The sequence below is a fragment of the Mustela erminea genome, chromosome 15 (genome assembly GCF_009829155.1).
Source record: "Mustela erminea isolate mMusErm1 chromosome 15, mMusErm1.Pri, whole genome shotgun sequence".
NCBI classification, from domain to species: Eukaryota; Metazoa; Chordata; class Mammalia; order Carnivora; family Mustelidae; genus Mustela; species Mustela erminea.
The window spans coordinates 45493128-45517500 of NC_045628.1; the positions used below are offsets into that span (position 1 = coordinate 45493128).

General features: G+C 36.0%; 1 protein-coding gene across 2 annotated transcripts in view; it reads right to left on the reverse strand.

Annotated features, from left to right (window-relative positions):
* Window positions 1-378: 378 nt before the first annotated feature.
* The window catches only part of TDRD3 (tudor domain containing 3), a 165248-nt gene continuing 141253 nt past the window's right edge, over window positions 379-24373 (reverse strand). The window contains exons 13-15 of one of the 2 annotated variants that reach the window (XM_032314336.1): window positions 23729-23814; window positions 4815-4940; window positions 379-639 (exon numbers count right to left, since the gene is read on the reverse strand). In XM_032314336.1, the coding sequence (XP_032170227.1) occupies window positions 609-639; window positions 4815-4940; window positions 23729-23814 (243 nt within the window). In that variant the 3' untranslated portion in view covers window positions 379-608. The remainder of the gene's footprint in view (window positions 640-4814; window positions 4941-23728; window positions 23815-24373) is intronic. The other variant, XM_032314337.1, reaches the window with a different exon arrangement.

Here is a 24373-nt window from a genome sequence, read left to right on the forward strand (position 1 = left end):
AATAGGGGTTTTCCATTATCAGCAACCAGATACATCTTGAAAGATCTGTCACAAATTTTAAAAGGAAGGGAATGCTTGGTTTTGAGCTGAATTACACTTGAAAAAGCTAGCCGAGTGCTGAAAACAATACATTCAAACTTTAAATACTTTTTGCTATCATATTTAGCAGCTACTACCTTACTAAGAACTGTTATCCGGTTGCAGGTTGTTTTTGCAAGAAATGTGGCAAGCTGTGTCCATCATTTTATCTTGTAATTACAGTGGTGGGGGGGAGGGACTTCAATATCCAGTGATTGTTATTGCATTCTATACTATGGGACTAATTAAGACGAACAAGAAAGATACTATTCAGCAAAGAAAACATACAGTAAAACAATGTATATAACAGCGCATTGGTTTTATTGATGGCAGAAGAAAAGATTCTCTTTCACTTGTAGAAGGTACTTGCTCTAGTTAACTTAGTAATTTTTTCCCCATTCTTTGTGTGGGCTGGATTATTTCCCCTCTAAAATCTGCTTTTCCATTCTCCAATAATAATATTCATCATGGCTGCACCTTATTCTGAAGGGAAAGGAGGAAGTCTATCAACAGGTCTTGACCAGGATGTTTCAGTCAATGGCCCCTTTCTTCACAAAGACTCTATTGAAAAAGAGAGGAGAAAAGTGAGATTGGATCCTCAAATTGACTTTTCTGTACTCAAGATACACTTCTGCTGAAACATATGTACCTGTGAAGTGCTTGTATAAATGTTAATAGATCCCACGTAGAATAAATTGCACACTGTTGTCTAATTTATAAACATAATTTCTATAAATCAGAATATAAACAAAAAGCAAAATGAAAAATAATTTTTCTTTCTGAAATTCTTAGAGTACATCTCTGTCACTGTGAGCCCCATTATCGCTGGCATGTCAATTTCGGGAATTTGGATTAACTCAATGGTATTTAACAGAGGATGACCTGGAAAAGATGCTCCTACCTGCTCCCAACATTTACTGGCATGGCTCCAGTAGAAGTACTTTGGCGGGGTGACCACAGACAGAGCTGAGAGAAGTGGGGAGAGAAGCCTGTGTGCCAGAGTCCTGTTCTAGCCACCTGCGGGAAAGTGCACTGGGCCAGCAATGGCACAGCGCCTCCACTGCATACCAGCAGCTCCTACCTCTTCCAAAGCAAATAGTCTCCTGACCAGAAAATGAAGAGCTTTGGGTACTGTTATCCTCACATGAAGCCAACCTATCCTGCGGGCACCAGAGGGTTCTGCAACAGCTATCTTTATAGAAATAATTTCCTTGACCTTGATTTCAAATGTTTTACAAAGGGACGCTGGACCAGATTGTTAAAAAAAAAAAAAAAAAAAGACATCAAAAAATGTATTTTTTTTTAACCAGCTGAAAATGCTGTTAAAACCTGTATTTTAGAAAATAAAATCATGACATTTATGTAGTAGTCGATGCTTAGCTCTTGGCTTCAAGGTTTCTGGTTGATATGTGAAATTGTGAGGGCTGTTCTTTCATCAAACAAGAAACTAGAAATGAATCCTCAGAGGGACTCAACATTCATTAAACTGTTTTCCTTGTGGTGTCTTGACTTTGGTGGCCCTAGGGGGCTCCAGATTCTCCCCACACAGGTCATTTCTGTCTTTTCACAGCAGGATGTGGCACTCTAACCAGGCCTCGACTGACTATACTGCAAGAGCTTCTTAGCTTCTTTCCCTCCTGGTGCTGTAATCCAATATCCAACAGCAATACTGCCTAAGCTTAAGTTTGATCATATTAGTCTAATTTGAAGTTCACTGCCACCAATATAGCTAAAGCTACACTCTTGTGTCACCACCAATACATATGCCGAACATCTGCTGAAGTTGTGAACTCTGCTTCTTCCCCTCTTTGAGCGTTCCTTGGCCTTTAGAATGTCTTCAGGGGACTCTACTCCACCACGAAAATGAAGCTTCCAATTTATTTCTGAGACCTGCCCCTACTAATTGGTATCCAGTTTCCAGGACTCCAGTCGCATCAGAAACCTCTTCAAATGCATATAGTTTTGGCCAGTTTCATGGATTAAAGAACTATGTATATTTCTTCTATCCATATCGGCTCATATTTATGAGTTATCTGAGATGATTATGACAAGTCCAGGAACTAGAAGTTTGGAGTTTGGGCCCTCATTCCCCTCATGGCTCAGATCTGACTTACCACCACTTTGTCCTAGACCTGGGCCCATTTCCCCACATTGCTCCTCAACACCTCCTTCTCTCACCCATCCTGGACTCCGAGGCATCTCCTGCTTTTGCTAGTAATTAATGTGCTTAGTACCGAGTAGAATCCAGATTCCTCTCCACCTTGGGTGAAGTATATATGCACGTGCAAGGAGGTGGTGGTGGGATAAAGGGCTTGAAAGAAAACTTTTTAGGACAATCAAAGAATGTGTAAATTACACATTATCAGAATATACTAATATACTAATATATTATCAGAATATACTAATTTAATAAACATTTACTGAACAGGTGCTATGTGTCATTCATCATCTAGAAAAGTACCCAAAACATTATAAAAAAAAAAGTATGACTATGAAATTAGGGTTTTTAAGTGAGAACAGAAAGTGCCTTAAGTGTTTCTTATACTGAATAATTTTAGATAACAAAACCTGAGAAAAATTTCAGCACATATTAGAATTCATACTTATATTTGCTGGGAAGTCAAATGGCGGGCTACAATGTGTTATCTTTTTAAACACTTAAGTTAATGGAAACCAGGAATGAGGAAACAAAAAATCTTTCCTCTCAAGAATAACATATTTTCAAGAACAAAAGGTATAATTCTTATTATTGGTGAACCTCCCATTCAAAGGTAGTATATCAAAAAGAAAATTCTACTTCATAATCTTTCATGTTTAAATTAAAATTTAAAAATTACTAATTTTTTCAACCAAGAGCACATGTGTTTTGCTTATTTATTTTTCAGAGTAAATTAATTTTCTTATCAATGACAGGAATCTAAAATCTCTGTCACACATTTCCCACATCAACAGTACAATTCAAAGCCAGCAAGCGTTTTGACTTAGGGAACAGAGAAAACCACTGACATTGTGATGTTTCAGTTGATTGGAAGTAGCCTGCATCATAGTATTTGGTATTGACGAGCTACGGTTTCTGATTTACTTGAAGCAGTATGTTCTTTTTCAGAGGATATTTTCTGTGGAAGCCTAATCTAGAAAACATATGAAAGAAACTGAAGAAGGGCTGAGAGGTTGGGAGTTCCAGCCTTCTGGCTGCAGCCTTACCCAGCCTCATGACTGCCTTTCTACTTCCAGCCCTGCCAGGCCCTATCCACCTTCTACCCTGCAGCCTAGGGATATCGCTGAAAAGTCCTAGTCCTGCATCCACTGTTAGGCAACCTAGGGCAATCAGGGAGTTGAGAACCTTTGGCTTTATTTTAAAACATTGGGTTAGCAGTCCTTCTGTGATAGTTTGGACGGTAGGTCCCGGGTGTTTACTCAGTGGCCTTGTATTAAACACGAAGAAAGTCAGTTATAAGACAAAGAAGATGCCGCCCTGGCCCACTGGGGTAAATCAGAAGTCAGATAGCGTGGGACTTCCGCTCCACGCAGACTACTTCATAAGGAGCTAATGAGTAGAGGAGAAAACATTCCTTCACTAAGATGACAGAGCTAATTTGTAACCAGTGAATGAGCTTTGGGAAAGCTGAAGGAGATCTAAGACTTCGGAACAGCGCTGCCTAGCACAAATACAATGTGAGACACATATGCGATTTTAAGTTTTCCATTAGTCACATTTTAAAAAGTACAAATAGGTGATGTTAATGTTAGTAACATATTTTATTTACTCTAATCTATCAGAAATAGTCTCATTTCAATATATAAACAATACAAATTATTGGTATTTTTTTCCTAAGTCTTTAAAATCTCATATGTATTTTTCATTTATAGCACATCTCAATTCAGACCAGCTGCATTTCAAGTGCTAAAAAGCCACAGCTGGTTTGAAAAATTGAGAAGGTCACTTAGCAGGGGGAAAATACAATATGGTTAACAGCCTTAGCAAAATGAAGAGCTGAAACGAGAAACTGAAAACAATTTCTTAAAAATTCTCAATGGTCTTGTTAGTGAGAAGAAGAAACTGAGAAAAAAGATACAGTTAAGTCTAAAATACTCTCATAGTCTTTTGAGTGATATGTAACAAAAGCTGTAATGGGAAAACTCTCAAAATATTCAAAAGTCCTAGCATAAATAAAAAAATAGAAATGTTACTAAAGATGACAAAAGTATTTCTTTCTTCTATTTCTCAACCTTCCTATTGAAGATGATTTCAGAGAGCAACTCTCTGAAACTCTAAGATGAAAGTTTCTGGATCAATAGCACAGGGCCCCCAAATCCCATCTCTATAAGCAATCACATTATCTTCACCCAATTTCTGAAGATACACTATGAAAACATTTCGTCTTTCTTAAAAAGGACTGAAATTAATTAAATAATAAAAAACTTAATTATTCAAGTTGGTGATTATCTGGTCCTTTGTTTCCTTTTATTTTCTTCCTGCTTTCAAACTTAAAGACATTTCACTGATTGGCATCACCTCCAATAGAAGAAAGTAGGTATAGAGAAAAAAATAGGGTTAGAGGTAGCATTTGTGGGGAAAGTTTTGGTGGAAAAGTAGATTGTAGCCATGGTATAATCTTATATATTTCATAACTGAAAGGTTTGAAACATCAGTTTTTTCTATTATATTATTATGAATCATTAACAATTAGATTTACATATTCAACATAGATGCCATCTCACAATGCCAATTTTACCTTCTCATATTAGTTCCGGGCCCGGGGAGGTTGGTAAAACTGCTGGGTGGGCCGAGTGGATCTTCTTGGCTGGCCATCACCTCCTCTACGGAACTCAAGCGTTTGGTCATAGGTGCCTTCTTCCTCCTATTTGTAAAGAGTCGTGAATTAAACATGTTCAGAATAGCTAAAGTTTCCTAAGTTAAATACTTTATGATGCTGATTTTGATATGCCCTCTTAAGCTGCCCTGGGATTCACATCTGTCAACTTTTATAACAGAGGGAAGCAAGGGGAAGGAAAAAAAAAAAAAAAAGAAGCAGGGACATTGTTAAAACTCTTTGGTTCTTGATAATAGAAGAATGAACTTGACAGTGGTAAGATTAGAATCAAATTTAATTCTAGAAGAAGAAACTATTTCCACATTATAGCATGATTATCTCACCAAATGACTTGACACAAGGGGATGAAATCACAGAAAAGCAAGCATTATAATAAAAATTTTCCTGAATATTTGGGCTTCTTAGTCTTTCTAGGTATTTGTCATGGAAAGGGATTTTGGTAAGATGGAAAAGGGGTTGAAGAGCCAGAGAACGTTCACCAGCTGTCTGTCCTCATCTGATGAAATCTCCAACATCGTTAAGAACCTTACATCTGGAGACAGGAAAAAATAATGGATTGGAATGAGGAGGAAATACAATTTATACATAAAGAAAGCTTCATGCAAGGCATAGCAATGGCCACAGTAAGACACAAACCATTTTCTTCTCATTTTCTTTCTTACTGAGGGGATAGATCGATCAGCTCAAGGAATAGCATGAAAAATTAGGATAAGCAGATTAAGTAGCAGAAAGAATACAGTTAATTATAATATTTGAAAAGAACTTAGAAGCAACAGAAACGTAGCCAAAGCCACACTGGTTTCTTACTGAGTGCTGCCACCCTGTTATTTTAGTATTTTTTTTTTAAATTAAAGCAGCTATGAAGTATGTTCCCTTTTAAAGACAGGAAAAAAAACCAAAAAACAAAAAAACAAAAACCCTGGCTCTCAGTTTTGTTTATGAAAGAAACAGCATCTATTTCAAAAGCAGGGTTTAAATTCCAACTGAATTAGCAGAGCACAATCATTTGCATGATTTTGGAAATGTATCCCACTTTTTTCTCCTCCTCCTCACATTATCTCTGAACCTTCTTTCCCAAAAGATTGCTTTCCTTTGACCCTATTAATACCATATGAAGTTATACAAGAGACTGAGTTCTATTCTTCAAATTTTACAGACCCAACTATCGCAATTTTACCTGAGAGAAGCAGAAAGATGCTAAGATAATTTGATCAAATCCCATCATTCAGAAATGATATTTAATATGTGGCACGAACATAACTCTCATTATTAGGAATCCTCCATGGTATTCTTAAGAAAAAACCCATTATTTCCATTTTATACAAAGGACACTGAAGCCCAGGAAAACTTTGTGACCTTGCCCTGATACTTCTAAGGTAAACCTGGGTTTTGATTCAGATGAAACTACTTAAATCTTTACATCTCAGTCTGCATGTCGAAGAAATAAACCAACAGCCAAAAATTAGTGATCATCCTTAGGGGCCATCATCACCTAAATAAGAGAATGGAGAAATGTGACAATCTATCAACATCGCTCAATAACTACATTTTAGAGAAAAACTTCCAGATTAGCTTTGCTTTCTCTATGCCCCTTTCATTAACAATCAGCCTCAAAATGGTTAGAAGTGTCAGGTATTATGTCTATAATTTAGTAAAGCAATTAAATGCAGGAAGAAAAATTTAAAAGTGTTCAGGAATGTAGAGAATTATTTTTCATTATTCTGGTTGCTGTTCTGAATGATGATTGTCAAATATTATAGCTAAATTTGAAAAGGAGCTATTTAATTTTATGACATGACAACATTTGAAGCTCTGCATTTAACTAAGAAGAATGAAAATATATTTGCTACTGTAGTAGATGAAGTAATTATTTCAGAAATTTGAATTTTTTTTTCTCCACACTCAGCTGTAGAACTGGCTAGAGGACATCTAAAAATCTATCCTTTATCAATAAAAAACACTGTTAAAGGTAGGAAACTACATTTGCTGAGGGAGGGAGCTGGACTTATATAATATGGCATTGGTATTTGAAAAGCGATCTCTACTGTGTTTAAAAGATTCACAGACTGTACTAGCCAGAGCCAATTAAATGGTTTTATAAAGATGACTGACCATGAGATTTCTTTCACATTATTTGATGTCTTCACAATCTTTTTATACAAAGTAGGAGAAAAAATAAAATTGATTCTGACAGCTTGGTTGGTTTTCAGTTATTGTCAAAGGCATGGTCTTGCTTTTTGAACTTTTAAATATTTCTCTTGCAGGATACTCGAGGGCAAAACTGGTCACCCATAGAAACTACTTCCTATAGTCCACAGCTAGTAATTGTTAGCACTGCATGAGTACCTCTTTCCATTTTATGTAATACATAGCTCAATTTAATGGACAAGTTTCTTTGGAGTCATCTTTTGATGGCATTTACCTATTTTTTCCTTCTAACTATCTTCTTCCTTTAGGTATCGCTACTCTGTAACAGATTTAAAATTTTTAAAAATTTAAAAATCTTATAGTTCAAAAACATTTTTAAAGATCTTAAAAATTTAAAAAAAGAAAAATAACAACATTCTGTTTGAGCTGGCATAGTCCTGGAAGGTCATACAGACTGTCCCTCCCCATAGATCTGAAAACGAGGAATCTCTAAAGCCTGAAGGTAAACGCATTTTCCCATATCACAGGGCTTATTCAAGGAAGAGTCCAGACTGGGGTCATTTTGTTTCTGGCTCTCAGGCAAGATACTTTAAAAAACTTGTGATACCTTTCATAAAATGAAACTGACCAATGTCATCTTCATCCAACCTTTGAGATTCAGAACTATTTTATTGGGACTCAGACTTTTGACCACCTAAACCCGGTTTAAAAACAATAAATAACTAAAATTTGAATATCTATATGCCCTCTTTTCATACCAATATTTGCTAATTCATTGTTCCTTTTAATGAGAAGATATGAAATGCAATAATCATTGTGATATTAGGCATGAATGAAATACTTTGAAGAAAACAGAAGAGTCGCAGCACCAATGCATAAAGGAGATGTACAACTTCATTTATAAAACATGTTCAACAGGTCACAACATTGTTTTGTGAATCACCTTCAGTGTATACTACATCTGGAGTGAGAACACAGACAAATACATACTCCCTCATTTATAAGTGAGCTGTGGTACGAAAGCTCATTGTAAGTCAGTCACTTGGAACCTGGAACATATCTCAGTTAAAGGTACGTAACATTAAATAGCAGTTGGGTTTTCTCATTTTTCAAGGTGAAGTGCAACTAAGTGTACAAACCAGTATTTGAGGCAATGTGCTAGGTCAGCATTTCTCAACTGGGAGTGATTTTTTCCCCCATTCTGGTGACATCTTTGGCGGCCACATCTGAGGCGTGCTATTGGCATCTAGAGGGTCTAGAGATATTTTTGGTTCTTACAAACCTGAGGGGCTAGGATGTGGGGGAGCTGTTACTACATCTAAGGGGTGGAGGCCAGGGGTGGAGGCCAATGATGCTGCTAAGCATCAAAAAAGCCCACACAACAAAAAAATCACTGAGTCTTAATGCCAACAGTGCCCAAGTGAGAAACCCTGGTAGGCCAATGAAGGAGGAAGAAACTTCCTACTCGTAAGTGACAGGGCAGCCTGGAAAATAATTCTGAAATTCAGGAAGTTTGGGTTTGCTACCCTTCCACTTTTTCTTTTGGAACTTTTCTTCTGCCTCTGTCTCTAAAGCCTGAACTCTGACCCAAATTCTCTATGGAATTTTTGGGGGAGGGAGGGCTCTATTTGCCCATAATGTTACATTTTCCTCTGTTCCAGTGACAGATTCATATTATCTTGCCTTAAACTGCTTCAGCATTTTCCCATGGCTATAACTCTGTGAGGAGACAATCAGAGATTATTTGGTTGGTGAGAGTGGGGAGAAGGGATGGCCATTCTCTTCATTAAAAAAAAAAAAAAAAACTAGAAAAACTTATTAATATTGTCATGTGTCCTTTAATAGCTATTTTGTGTGCAACTTAAGAATGTTTCTTCTAGTCAGTCCCTTCTAACAGAATTTGTGTAGTAGTTACAAAAACATAATCCAGTATATGAACTGCATTCTGTGTAATCTCAACAATAAGCCTTGAAATTTAGGATATTCTGAATAATGAAATACTCATGAGTAGATATCTCCTTCAGTGATTCACATATGAGCTACTCACTCTGTGAATTTCCAGGCCACCTTTTATCTGCTTCAGGAGCTAGTGTAGTCAGTTTATAGAAATACAAACTGATTTTAATATAAAACCTAAGCAAAAGTTAAAGACAAACTTGCTTTCCCAAAACATCATGTAATAAAGGCGAAACTATGCGGATAATAAAAAGATTAGTGGTTGCCCAGGGTTAGGGGGAACGGAGAGATGAACAGGTAGAGCACAGGCAGTAAAACCATTCTGTTATGATACTACTATGGTAGATAGGTGTTATATATATATATATATATATATATATATATATATATATATATATAATTTTTTAAGATTTTATTTATTTATTTGACAGAGATCACAAGTAGGCAGAGAGGCAGGCAGAGAGAGAGAGGAGGAAGCAGTCTCCCTGCTGAGCAGAGAGCCCAATGTAGGGCTCAATCCCAGGACCCTGAGACCATGACCTGAGCTGAAGGCAGAGCCTTCACTGAGCCCACTGAGCCACCCAGGCGCCCCGATAGGTGTTATATTATACATTTGTCCAAACTCACTGAATCTTAATGTAAACTATGGACCCTGAGCAATAATGTGTCAGTGTATATTTATCAGTTACTATAAAAGCACTGCCCTGGTGGGGGATACTGATAATGTGGGAAGCTGGGGCAGGGGGCAGTACAGGGAGCATAGGAAAAGTCTCTGTACCCTCTGTTCAGAGGTACTGCTCTTAAAAAAACAAAGCCCATTAAAAAAATAGACTGTAAAACAGGCCATGTCAGTGGGATACTTTGTGCCTTGTATAGTGCTGATGATATGGTAGGTCCTTAATATTTGATGAAATATATCTTGACCTGCCTTCTTAAAATGACACATTTTCAATCCATTCAGATTCTTCCTGTGGTTATCAAACTAGAATATGACAATTAAATTCCTTTCATCCTTGGGATGCCAAGAGAATTAATTAATGTGTGAAAATCACTTTGAAGTTTACTGAGCTTTCTGAATTGGTTCTAGGTTGTGTTTAATTTTGATTATACCTTGGATATTCATAACATTTCCTCTTCGTCTCCACTGAAAAACTCTGACCTTTGATTTTATGTCTCAGTCCAAACAGTGAAATAAGGTATCTCTGCCCCATTCAAAAACAAAAAAAGAAAAAAAAAATCACGTAATGGACCCGGAAAGTAGAACTTAAAATATTTTTAAGTAATCTGTTTTAGATCATTTATACTAATATTCTACTATATCAGAGTAACTTAAAATTGAAAATAAAAGCTGGATCAGCTTCTATTTTCTGTGAAGGTTACAGGTAACACCTGAGCCCACAAGAATTCATGTATTCTGATCAACGCTGAACTTTAGTTTACCAATTATTCTCATTTAAGAAATATGTTCCAAGTGAATATTTATAGCTCTATCACAAAATAAACCAGGCTTGTGGTAGTCTAGAACCACAAATTATAAAACAGGAAGTTTCTGTAAAGAAGGGTAATCCAAATAACTAAGAAACGATTATTTGTTCAAGTAAGTAGTACCATAACCTGAGGGAGAACACAGGTCTTCTGATGCATAGTCCTGTTTGCCCTTCACTCTGCTCCCGGGTCATGAGGGTGAGGAATACAGTTACAGCGAATTTCAGAATTGGAAGGTGAAATTGGAGATAATCTGAGCAGATTAAATTAAAAAAAATTATTACTATTATTTGTATTTTGGGTAATGTGACACTCTTCTTTCAAATGAGATTTTACATGGAATTTCAAAATAAAGTAGGTGGGCCGAGGTTAAGTGAGTGTATGCAAGCAGTATCGCCTTGGTTTTCCCTTCCTCAGTCCCTCCACGCTCTGTAACCCCCTAAGGGACAAAAATTAAACCCTCACCTACTTCAGCCTCTACTGTACTCTAGCAACTAGCTGGGTTGACTGACCTGAGTAATGGAAGAAAGCGAGGTGATGGGAGAATAGGAACCGAAACGTAGGCCTCTAACTCTGAGCGCAGAGCCCTTTCACCTTTGCTTTCCACCACAGAGAAAACCTAAACCCTTCTTTCCACTTCTATGAACTAAATGTCTTATCTGATATTAAAAACATACCTAAGTGTGTGGGGGGAGGAAATGCAGGTTTTATTAACATATAAGAAAGTCATTACATATCACCAAAATAAGTAAATTTTATAATAGACTTATTTGTTTTTGAAACTTTGAGTAAAATAAGATACCATTTGAGAATAAAATATAATGAGGAATTATAGTATCCCCTTCAGAGCAGATCTAAGATTATCTCTTTAACATGTACCATGTCCAGGAATATTTTATTTAAACCACATATTTTACAGCAGAAAAGAAAAACACTGATTCTGGATGACCCCCCCCCCCCAAAATCTCATTCAAAATCTTACTAAACAACCATTACAAAATGCATGGCTGATAGAACACAATGTTTTTGTTCCTGTATCATGCAGGATTTCCTAACTGTGAGACATTCACTGTGGTTCTGATCTTCTCCTTTCAGAGAAGACTACATTTTCTAGAGTTACATAAAAATTTAAACTGTTAACAATTCTATAAGACATTAGGAAATCAATACCTAGTTCAAAGATTCTACTCTAAGCTCTGTGAACAAACACACAATACTTTGCATCACAGTCCTTCCTCTAATATCATTAAGACTAACTACCCTTTAACACAGAGTAAACAAGCTATTTTTGGCAGCTTAGGCACCCAAGGAAATTGAACTAAACTTCAAAAGGCTGCATCCAGAGTTTAACTATGAAAATATAATATGAAAAAGAGGCTAGTAATCATGTTACCCTTATTAAACTGCAAATGATAAAAGTATAGACACTCTTTCATTCAAAAACACACCTGGGTTTACCTAAAACTTGGAACAGAGAAAAAGGGAATGAATCTTTATTCCACTATGTGTCTGACATTTTGCATTATATCTCATTTAATCCTTCCAACAATGCTTTGAATTACTTCAGCTCACCAGTCTACAGATGAAGAAAAGAAGGCTCAGGATAATTTACCCAAAGTTATGTAAGTGGCCATGCCTGAATAAGACCCCTGGGCTGTCTACTCCAAAATTCTTTCCACTGCTCACATAGTATATATTTACATATCTTGCTTCAGACAGTTTTGCTGAATTTTTTCTGATAGCTAGCTCAAGAACATTTTCAAGTAAATGGATGGCCTCTGCCCTGAGGCCTCTGTCCTAGCATAAACATCGTTAATTGGTCATAATCTTTGTTGAAATACAAAGTCCAAAGAATGAATAAATGTTTTCTGAAAACATACACCTCTTTAAAACTCATTGACTATTTCAGCTGAAGATTAAACAAATTCCAAAAGCTTGCCTAGAAATCAAGGCAGAGAGAGTATCCTGCTCCCAAATATGCCAATCTACAAGATTTCCTTGAGATACAATTCATGACATCGGTATTTGAAATTCCAGTCTCTTCAGTCAGATCTAAGTCTGAGTTTAGACTCTACCACTTCTAAGCATATTGCTCAACTTCTCTTGGTCCCAGTTTTCTGACACAGAAAAAAATAATGAACTCAGAGGTTTACATGGGGAGCTGTAGGAGGTAACACCTATAAAGGTTTACGAAATAAGCCTTCTATGTTGTCTACTATTCTGAAATAAAGAACCCTTTGACAATATAATATACATGCCCACTTCAATCAAACTATCTAGACCCATAGACTTTGTTAAAATTCAGGAAGTTTGTTGCTAAAGTATTCCTCAAACTGCTTTGGGCAGATAAGGAAAGTGGAAAAGCAACTGGAAAAAATGAAAGAGCCAATGCAAGGATTCTTGTACCTGCTCTCTGTTTATTTCTAAGGAAATTAAAAAAAAAAAACTATCTATACACTAAAACTAATAATTTAATATTCTAAATCACTCTATTGTTACCATTGGTTTTGTTTCTTTGAAAGGAGGTCTTTTTTTTTTTTTTTAAGATTTTATTTATCTATTTGACAGAGAGAGAGATATCACAAGTAGGCAGAGAGGCAGGCAGAGGGGGGCGGGGGGGAAGCAGGCTCCCCGCTGAGCAGAGATTCCCAATGCAGGGCTCAATCCCAGGACCCTGAGATCATGACCAGAGCCAAAGGCAGAGGCTTAACCCACTGAGCCACGCCAGCACCGCTCTTTTTTTTTTTAATTTTTTTTTTTTAATTACAGATAGGGCAGATAGAACAAAAAAAGGGGGAGGAAATTAGCAAAGAAGCATTCTTTTTTTTTTTAAATTTTTTATTTTTTTTATCCCCAGGGGTACAGGGCAAAGAAGCATTCTTGAAATCAATCAAAAGTTATAGATACTATTTGCATAAAATCTGAATATTTTAAGAGGAAGCAAAAAATAAGTTAACATGATCAACCTCTTTGAATATCCTGCCTTTTTAGATCATACCCTTGGAATTTTGGTAAATGCTATAAAAAGGAACCAGTTAGAAACACTGCTTAAAAAGTGGATGTACAGCAATGATGATTAGTAATAGAAAATGCCTATCTATGTTGCTACGTTTTCAGGTCAATGCGTACAAATTATCTTCGCAAAAACAACTGCTTTCTTAAATATGCTAACTGAACAAATGTGTTTTAGAATATTTTATGGTTAAGACATATGAGCATTAATCACAACTGGTTAATCATTTCACTCTCATAATTTATATCATTTCTACATCTTAAATGGGCAGGCTAACACAATTTAAGATAGGTTAACTCACTCTTTGTCTGAAAGTAATAATTACTGCACCATCATGCCAAACTATTTCTTTCTCTAAAAGTCAGCCCAGTGGATATTATAACTGACCACCTGAAAGTGGTTACAGTATGCTACAGTGACCTGTAATACAGATTTAAGAAACAGAGATAGAAAAAACAAAACAAAATAAACCTTTGATGTCAAATTGATGAAATACAGACCAGATCTTTGCCATTAAAAAGTACTGAGGGCTGGAGTGGGGATGGGACACATGATTTGACATGCTTTATATTACTGTAAGAAAGGAACTGTCATGCCTAACAACACAGAAATAAAATCACTGCTGATATTTTCACCCACTTAGTGAAAGTAAAGGAACATAAGATTAATAGGAAAAGAATTAAACATTTAAATCTTAAAGCAGATAGCACCCAATGTGACGAACATCATTCTCCGTTTAAATTCCATTCACACCTAAAAACCCACACTAACAAAGTCTGCATAATGAACTAAAAATATTTCTCTTTGGTGAAACATAATGATAACAGATGTTTAGAAACCCTTATCAATTAACAGGCTAGTTAGCAAAGCCACAGTTTTAGAAATGTGAAGTAGCCCAGGAGCCAGTGATCTGGTGTCCACGGTTCAAGATCCACCCACCACCTTCAGAGAACTCTGGTGAGAGGAACTCAGGCTTCCTCAGGCAGCCAATTCCACTGCTCTGTGTCCTGTACAACAAAGGACAAATCTGCATTTCTACCTACATTTTCTCACTGAGCCTGTTTCCTTTCCCATATGAAAGACTATAAACCATTTTAGAACAAGTATTAGTTTTCTATTCTCTAGAATTAAAAGACTCAACTCTTGGAATCACTTGTCAAATACCATTATTTCCAGAATCACCCATTATCCTGATCATCTTTTCCTTTATGCATTTTAATATTTACTCTTCTATGTAACCTAGTTTTCAGAATAACATTCCAAGTAGGGTCTGTTTGGAACATAATACTATTATTTCCCGTGATGAGCAAACTCTGTATAATCTGAAAGTGTAATCTAACCTTGTTTTAACGTTTTTAGCAGCTGCCCAATCACTTCTTGTTCGTATTGTGCTTGTCATCAAGTAAAATCCCTACAACCTGCTCCTCGATCTGTGTCATTCTGTATTTGAAAATAATTGTTTTCCCAATCTAAATCTAAATCTTAAACTTAACCACAGTTGAAACCCATATACTAATGAAAGATATATTATTTTGGTGCAGTATTACCATTGGTTTATTCTAAATAACTGTAACATTTAAGTCAGTTTTTGGACAAGTTATTTTAATTTTTTTTTCCATAGTGAAAATTAGAGAACTACCATCTAAAAGGGTAGCACCTAAATAGATGACTAAAATGTCATTTAATCTTGAAACCAGATTCCAGGGAAATTTAGAAGATGAAAAGATTTACAGGTAAAACGCAGGATCACGTGCTATGGTGTTAATAGGTTGAAACTTGAATATCAGCTCTGCAACTTACTAACTCAATGATTTTAGGCAAGTTACTTTATGACTCTGAAACTATAATTGTTGTTTTGCTTGTGTGTAAAATGGGAATACTAATAATTATTTCATAGGTTTCTGTGTAGATACTAAATCGATTAATGCAGGTCAAGAGTTATACAATGTGCCTGGTGGGTAAGTGTTCTAATTAAAATCAGGTTCTAAAAAGAAGGACTCTAATTTTCATATTCTCAACCATTTATTCCCTTTACCTCAAAGTGTTAGAAGAGAAATAAAATATCATCTTGCTGTTATAGAAATATAAATTACTCCCAGTATGCTTAAATTTATGGATTTCTTTTCCTCATGTTGAGATTTCAAAATGTTCAGTATATGAAGAGTTAGCTTATTCTATAAAAAAAAAAAAATTCTCTTTCCAAGTTTAGGAGACCTTCTCAATCATTTTTGACGGTTAGATGGTTAAGGAAAGAGAAAGGAATCACAAAGATTTTCTCCAAGAATAATAAGGGAGAGAAACTCATTTCTGTCAACTTAGGTAAAGGAAAATCATACAGTGTATGTGACCTGATCTAATTAAGGCCATTAAATATATTATATTTTCCTATAATAATTTCTAGATTTACTGAAATTCAGGAACCCTGCTTCAGATATTCAACACAGGCTAGAGAAACTGATAACGAATGCTTGAGAGTAATTTGCTCATCATCTTATACAAAGGGAGAACACATTAAATGTTTATTCCCTGTTAAATATGTGTTTTGTTCTTGTTGTTCAAGATGAAGCTATTTCTCCTTGTCCATAGAGTGACAGTGGAACAATGACAACAAGGACAAGTTAGGAAATATTACAGAGTTGGGAGATTTTCTTAGGTTTTTCAAACACTGAATATGTACTTTTCTGAAAAGTATTACGGTAAAACAATCGACTTTTTAAAAAATTCTAAATTCACCCAGATTATTTAAAGTGTAACTACTTTATGCAATTTAAAACTCCTTCCCTCTTCTCTCCCCAACCCAACCCCACACATAATGTATTAAAATAAAAAGTAAGGCAAGAAGATCCTACTGGACTAGAAGAAAAATGACAGGAGACAATCAATGATGATGTCATTATTGTACAGGACTTTGTAAAACTGAGGATTACTAATTAAGTCTTAGTGAAAAATCAGTAATATATACATATTCTTAATAGTTTATAAACTCTGAAAGTAGAAAGTGTATGATGATAGTCAAATTCTACCTTCATTATCTATGAATAAGGATGTGACAGTCTTTTAAAAGCTGAATTGAAATAAGGAGAAAAGCCTGTCCAGGGTTAAACACTAATTTATGCAATCCCTGGTTTCGACAAGAATCCTGTCAATGTCAAGCAGCAGGTACACTGACAGCAGGATGGGCTGAACAGCTTTGTGTCAGAACTAGGACGGAAGTCACCAATTTATGAAGGCTGTTATAAACACAGGACTTCAAAAGTGTGAAGAAAAATGATTTTGCCTAAAGAAAATGATGGGAATTTTTATAACTTTGCAGGCAATACTATTAGCTTAAAGGAACACAGTTCTTTCATTTTGTGGGAAAAACTAGTATACTTTAAAAAAAGATTTATGGATTTTTATTTTAGGCCTGCATTTTAAGAGTCCTAATATAGAAATCCATTATACAAGTAACATACACTGTAATTGAAAAGAAAATTTTTAAAGGAAATATATGAGAAAAAGAGTTAATTCAAAGAAGAAGTTGGTGCAAAGAAGCAGTTTGGGTTTCCTTCCAAGAGAGAGAATTTGGGATGCATGCCCAACTCTTGGTTTGAAAGTTCCAATCAGCAGCTGCTGGTGGCAGTCCAGGGTCAGCAAACATCACTTTGAAAAGATGGACAATAAGGGAAGCTGCTCTTACCAAAGTCTTGAAAGAAAACTAAAGAAGTGGAATCAACATTAATTAAGAATCTATGTGCCAGGCATTTCAATTATTCAATGACTGAATAAAATGTTTATTGAGCAGCTACTATGAACTTCTCGGCAACTCTATAAAATTGCATATTTTTATCGCTATTTTTCAGAGGAGGAGAAAAAAGTGAGGTTAAAAAAGTATTATATGTCTTGCCCAGGTTATGTTTCTCTTTCCACACATCCCAGTGGATGCTGAAGGAGAGAATTAGATTGATCATGGGAAACTCTTGGAGGCTTATAGAAATAGATCCAGATCAAGTGTTTTCCACCTCACTTGCATTTTAAACACATCATGAAATTTATAAAGTAGGTATAATAACATTTAGGTGCTACCTTTCTTGCTGGAGAATAAATTATCCATAATGCTAGCTACTCTGCAGGGCTCAATTGAGGGAACAAACGGCCCTGAGATGGCTATACTCTCCGTAAACAGCTACTATACTTTAAATGAATTAATGTAAGTAAAGAGCTTAGAATAACATCTGCTGCAAAATTAAGTGTTCAATAAAGTGCACTATTATTACTACTTCACAAATGTAAAGCTCTATTCTTTATAATGTCACATAAAACATAAAGTTTTTTTTCCCACTGGTTTGAGTCAAGCGATTTGATTGTTATTATCCTAGTGAATTACAGAGGTTGAAAACCTAACACCCAATGCTAAATGAGCCTTTAGGTGGCACTTTACATTTCCAAAGTGATTTTTAAGTTATTGGTATTAATAACCAATGTGATATAAAAGAGAGGCTAAGAAATCTGGTCAATTAGCAACATGTTCATTTTTCTTCCAACGAAGACAGAACCCAGAGGCAATCATCTTTACTGGGGCAAATCTTACTAGCTTACCAAATATAGTAATTGTCTTTACAAAATTCATCCAAGTTAATGTTCCCCATCTTGGTATCTATGGACAAGGAGCATTAACTCCCCAGAGAACATGACTCCTAAGAAGGAAAGTATAATAAAGCAGTAAAATGTACCAATACAAACTATTACATGTTCCAAGATATTTATCCTCAGAAGCTTAGGTGAACACAAATCATTCTGTCGGATACTTGACCGTCAATGGTCAGACCGTTACTCTGGTCTTTACCTAAGACCTTAGAGCTATAATATATTTTAAACAAGGGATATTCTTTAATTTCATAATTTGATAAACTTCACAATATTGTTATGTTTCTCTGAGTGTTATCACATTCAGCAACACAAACTTAGACACCATTTTTCTTTTTTTTTTTTCTTTCAAGATTTTATTTAAATGCAAGATAGTTCACGTATAGTGTAGTATTAGTTTTGGGGATAGAAGTTAGTGATTCAGCAGTTGCATATAACACCCAGGCTCATTACATTACGTGTCCTCCTTAATGCCCATCACCCAGTTACCCCATCCCCCCACACAACTCCCCTCCAGCAACCCTGTTTGTTCCCTATATTTGAGGCTCTTATGATTTGCCCCCCTCGAGACACTATTTTTCTAAGTGCTCTCTGGAATCTGGGAGACTCTATATATTGTTCAGGCTCTTTTTAAAAACTTCATCAATAGTGTGGTGTGGTAAGTCAATGATGGGCCATCCCCTTCAATGCCAGAACAAGAATATTCCATGGTAGTTGATAAGTTGACTCTATAATCATGAAGAGCATATGTTCTTAACAGGATTACCTAGTTTCTTATTTAGATTTTGTTTTATATTTTCATAGCTAGTAGGGGACAATTCTTTATAAGTGTCATGCAAAAATTATGAAGAGCATTTAAAAAAAGTCCTCATTTAAAACTATGTTGGTGTTAGGAAAATCTCTCTCCATGAATAGGTCAGGAATAGATGGATAGATCACAGATAAATGAGGTCTCATGAGATTAAATGGTTTTTTTTCTTTTATGTTCTACCTTATTTTGTTCTCTAAATGAAAAATTTAGAACTATCACAGCTTTTTAAACACTGACATCTTTCATGTGTTTCCATGTGTACACACACACACACACACACATACACACACATCTTAGAATGTTCAAGTACCTACTTACCATTTTTATCTATTTTAATACATTACTACCTGGCATGAAGATGAGTTCAAGAAGCCTGAAACCTTGGTAATAGTCCTAGGATTATATTAATGTTAACGGTTTATGCATAAATGCCCACCTTCCCAGAGCATTTTCCAATACTGAATTTCGCTGAAGTCGTAGGGCAATAATATAGTCATTACGTTTATGCAGACTTTCAAATAATCAGATTCCTAGTGAGGTCCTCTACCGAAAACTGGCTAGGGGTTAACTATTAACTTCTGCTTAATAAACATGGAAAGTTCTCATTTGTATATCCATTTAAACTTATCTAGTAGCTACTAAAAGACTAGAAACTGAGAGTGAACTGTCATAGTATGCTTTACACATGATTTTTACTAAGGGTTCAACTTTTTGCTGTGAAAATACATCTTGATCAACTCCCTCTGCCATGTTCCTGGGCAGTTTCTAAATCTTTATTTTATTCTTCAAAATTCCTTTCCAATTCTTGACCTCATTATTTTCAACTGATAACCTGCTTTTACTTCACCGAGAAGAGAGCTCATTAGAATTATCCAGCTTCCTTCCCTGAAACCCAACAATTTAACCTCACCACATCTACACTTACTTCTCTCTCCTCCTCTCCCTGGTGTTCCTCAAATACCCAAAGTCACATGTGAGTGTGCCCCACTTTCTTATCATGGCCTGGGTTTTGAAAAAATCTTTACTCCTATTATTACAACCTCTCCTTCTCTCTTTGCTTTGCTGTGCCTTTGATGTAAACAGGCTTGGGTTTTTACCCTGAGTTCTTTTACTCTTTATTCTCATCCTCTATGCTTTTCTTCACAACCAAGATCTTAAAAGTAGCCTACACTTCATTTTCTTATTTCCCACTCATTCTCAAAAAGCCTAAGTTGCGATACACATGCATCATTCCACTGGAAATGCGTTCTACAGCTACCAGTCACCTACTGATAGCCAAATCCAACAGGTGCTTTCCCATTTTCTCTTTCCTGATGTTTCCAGCACTAGATATTATGTATTCAGAACCCATTCCTGCTGTCCTCCTGGCTACACTTTCTCAGTGTCCCTTCCCACAGCTTAACTGAGAAATTCCCCAGGAGTCTGACCCCAGTCCTTGTCTTTCTCTTTTTGCACATTTTCTCTAGGCAATCTCACCCATACTCTTTTATTTTCGCCTAAATTCTGATGACTCCCAGAGTCCTCACCTCTTGCCTTAACTATTGTAATAAATAACTAGTCTCCACACTCTCTGCTTTCACTGAAACCCATTTTCTAGACTAGGGCAATAATCTCTCTCTAATATTTTATTTATTTGAGAGAGAGAGAGAAAGAGAGAGAGAGTGGTGGGTGGGTGGTGGGGAAGCAAAGGGAGAGGGAGAAGCAGACTCTCCATTGAACAGGGAGCCCGATGTGATTGCGGGGCTCGATCCTAGAACCCTGAGATCATGACCTGAGCTGAAGGCAGATGCTTAATTGACTGAGCCACCCAGGTGCCCCAGGGCAATAATCTCTTAAAGCAAAGATCACATTATGACACTCTCTGCTCAAACTCTTTCAGCAGTCCCTATTCTGAGGGATTAAATTCCAACTTCTTACCATAACCCACCTTCCTCTTCACCCTTTGGCCCCACGTGCCTTTTCAGCCTCATCTACTGACATTAATACATAGACCTGTTCTGTGGCCAATATACCTTGCTCTACTGTGCCCTCAAGAATTTCCTGACTTCATCCTTTTCTTACTTTCCTCCCCTTTTCCCCAAGCTAAGTGCTAACTACTCTTCAAGACTTTCAAGACTCACATTAAACTTCAGTTATCCAGATATAACAAATATTTATTGAGGGTGCCTTATTTTCCAGGTACTGTTCTGAATGCTGAAGTATTAAGCTGAGACAAGGTACCTGTTCTCAAACGGATTTAACCCAGGGTTTGGAGGCCGGAGCAAGATATGCAGAAAATAAAGCAGGGCAAAGGGGCTAGAGAATTTGTGTGATGGCACACTGCTGTTTTATAATCGGATGATCAGGGAGGGCCTTGTACCTCCATGAGTCAGTTCCAGACTGAGTTAAGTAACTCTGTGCTCTGCTCATATAAACAGATGCTGGCTTACTTCCTGGGCTCCTCTGCTAGTCCGAGACTCCTTGAGAGCAGAGACTGCTCATCTATGCATTTCTGTTCTCTAGCACATAATCATTCTAAGGACATGTACCCAGCACTGTTCTGGGTGGAGAGGTAAAGCCACATAGTAAGTGCTTGAAAAAACAATGTTTGGAATAGACTGATAAATATTTGAAATGATAACAGGAGAACCTCAAATATAAAAAATTCACTTTATACTTAATATTTCTAATATATCAATACTAAAACAGGGACAAAGAGTTAAACAAAATAGTAACATATTCCTGAAACTATGCCTGGTAGGGAAGTACAAATTAAAGAAACATTTCATATGAGAAATGTATTTTGCTCTGTATTTTAAAGCACTGAGACTAAATTCTCAGATGTGTAAGAATTTTGGAAACAGTATAATTAAGGGAGAATTTTGCAAGGAATTGGGAAATAGATTGTATGTATAGAGTGAAAGTAGGTGATAACACTGTATAGGTAACACTATTTGTTTAGTTGTGGAAGTATTTCATTTCATTTACTAATGATAGATAGGAACAAGTTTAAGGCTATTGGTATTTTATCACGAAAAACCATAATCATGTTGCTGTTAACCTCACTGAAAGCAAAGGAAAAATTAAAACTGAAAGGTGATGTTTTATCTTATTTTTTTCCTCCTATATTTTCAGATCCTTTTTGTAAATTTTTGGCATTTTTTTTAAGACTAAAACTCCCTAATTATGATCAACTTTCTTCTTGTTATTTTTATTTTGCTTGGTTTTACTTTTTCCAATAAAAAATGTAACTCAAAATTACAGAAAGTGTATAAAATTGAAAAAAAATGTATGTATACACACACTTAGAGTATATATACTTCTACTACACTAAACCACTTCACTTTGAGTATATTCTCATTCAAATCTATACATTGCTTTTATTCACTCATCATAAATATTTCCATTAATATTACAGCCTTCATAATGATCTTTCACCACAGCTGTAAAATATTTCATCCAGCAGATGGAAAATCACTTATTTTACCATTCTCTTATTGTTAGGCATTTAGGCAACAATGTTGCAATGATTATCCCTTAGCAATTAGTTTATTTCCTTTGCTCTTTCCCTAGGAGATACTAACAACTGTGGGATTATTGGTTTATACTACTAGAGTTCAATATTTCTAATTTTTAGTTATGAAAGATGACACTGCTACTTCAGCAAGAAACCATATTGAGCATAAGTCAACGGTTCAAGGCCGTAAAAATAAAATAAAATAAAAATGTTTAAGTTAATTTAATCATGGCATGATTAACTGTTATTGTGCTCCATGATAATTAGGCATTAATGGCAAGCAGTTCATGTAAGTGGCTATTATTACTATTATTTACACATAGCCAGATCAAGCATTCTTAGATTTAGGGAGGGCTGGACCAAGGGGGGATATAAGGGTTTTTTTAGGCCCCCATAAAGATCCCTTGATCTGGAACCAGATGTGACCCAAAAGGCAAGTTCTCTTTCTTCCTTTGCTCAACAAAGCCTCTATAAACCAAGCACTCAGTAAAGATCACAGGCACTATAAACATAGTCTGGCTGAAGGTAGACTAGAACTTACTTTATTGACAAGCAAAGACGAGGCCCAGTCAGATGTAAGTCAAAGAGCTGACCAAAGAAATGCCCATTAAATCTCTTGTCTCCTTTCTATGATTATTCCTCAAGCTAAGGATCTAGGTTTTCAGCGAGACTTCTGAAGAACTTTTAAATCCTGAATTATTTCCATTTCCTTTCCCATAGAGAAAAAGAAAGGACCAGAGGCTCAACATATTCCCATTTTCCCAATCCACCTTATTAACTTAGGCAGGTGGGATCTGGGTAACAGGATTTAAAGGACTTGCCTCTGCCAAAAATCCTTCTCTCCAACACTGTCTGAATGCCCATGCATTAGATTCTTGATGTTTCTAAGCACATAATTCTGGGAAAATTAGAGAAAGTTAGGTGCGTGAAGGGTAAGAAGGGGTAACAGTAACCCACACTTCACTGTGAAATTAATTTAACTAGACTGATTTTAGGTTCTTAGAATACTTTACTCTGAAGCATGCAGAGGACAGGAATAAGAATTCCAATATGGAGAGGATGTAGTGAGAAGCCAAACGAATTAAATCATTTTGAGGTTACTTAAAAAATAACATAGCTGAGGACAGTATACTATAGAAAAATAGGGAAGAAGGCCAAGCTTTTGATAATAGAAATGTATGTTTCCATACACCTTGGGAGTCATTACCATTGACCACACTACTTAATCCTCAGAACAACCCTGTACTGAAACTGAGACCCAGAGATATTAAATAACTTACCCAAAGTCACATAGGTAGTAAGTGGCAGAGCCGGGACTCGACCCAGGTCTTCTGATTCCTCCTGTGCATTTCCAGCTCCCCTGGAGCTGAAGCAGGGGCAGAAAGGGAGGTGGAAGTAATTTGCCCAAGACCAGCCTTGCCCTCTCCCCTTCTTTTAAAGGCCAAGCAGAGCAGACATGTAACTCTTGCAGTGACCCCTTTTTATCAAATTCTCTCAGGATATAGTACACAGAAATCTGAAAATGTATCTCAGCCTTGGGCTCAAGAATGGCAGTAAGTAGTAAATGATGTCAGAAGTAATTTTGGCAGTACTTTGCCACTGATGTGAAATTTACTGGAATCTCAAAGTATAGTAAATCTCATTTCAGAAAGCAAAACTTATTTTTATAAGTGAAATTATTTAAAGCAGTATGTTTAAAATTTTTTGTTTAGCAGTTTCAGTCACGCCTTTCAAATTATACCATTATAAATATTATTTTGAAAAATATCTAAGAACCAAGATACCACTTCTACATTTAAACTACTCTACAGCTATTTTGGTTTACCTTAATGATCAGTGATTATTTTCACTAAAGCAATTAAAATCGTTAGAATGGACAGAATATTCAGTCTTTTTATAGCCAATTTTAAGTATTTTCAACAAAT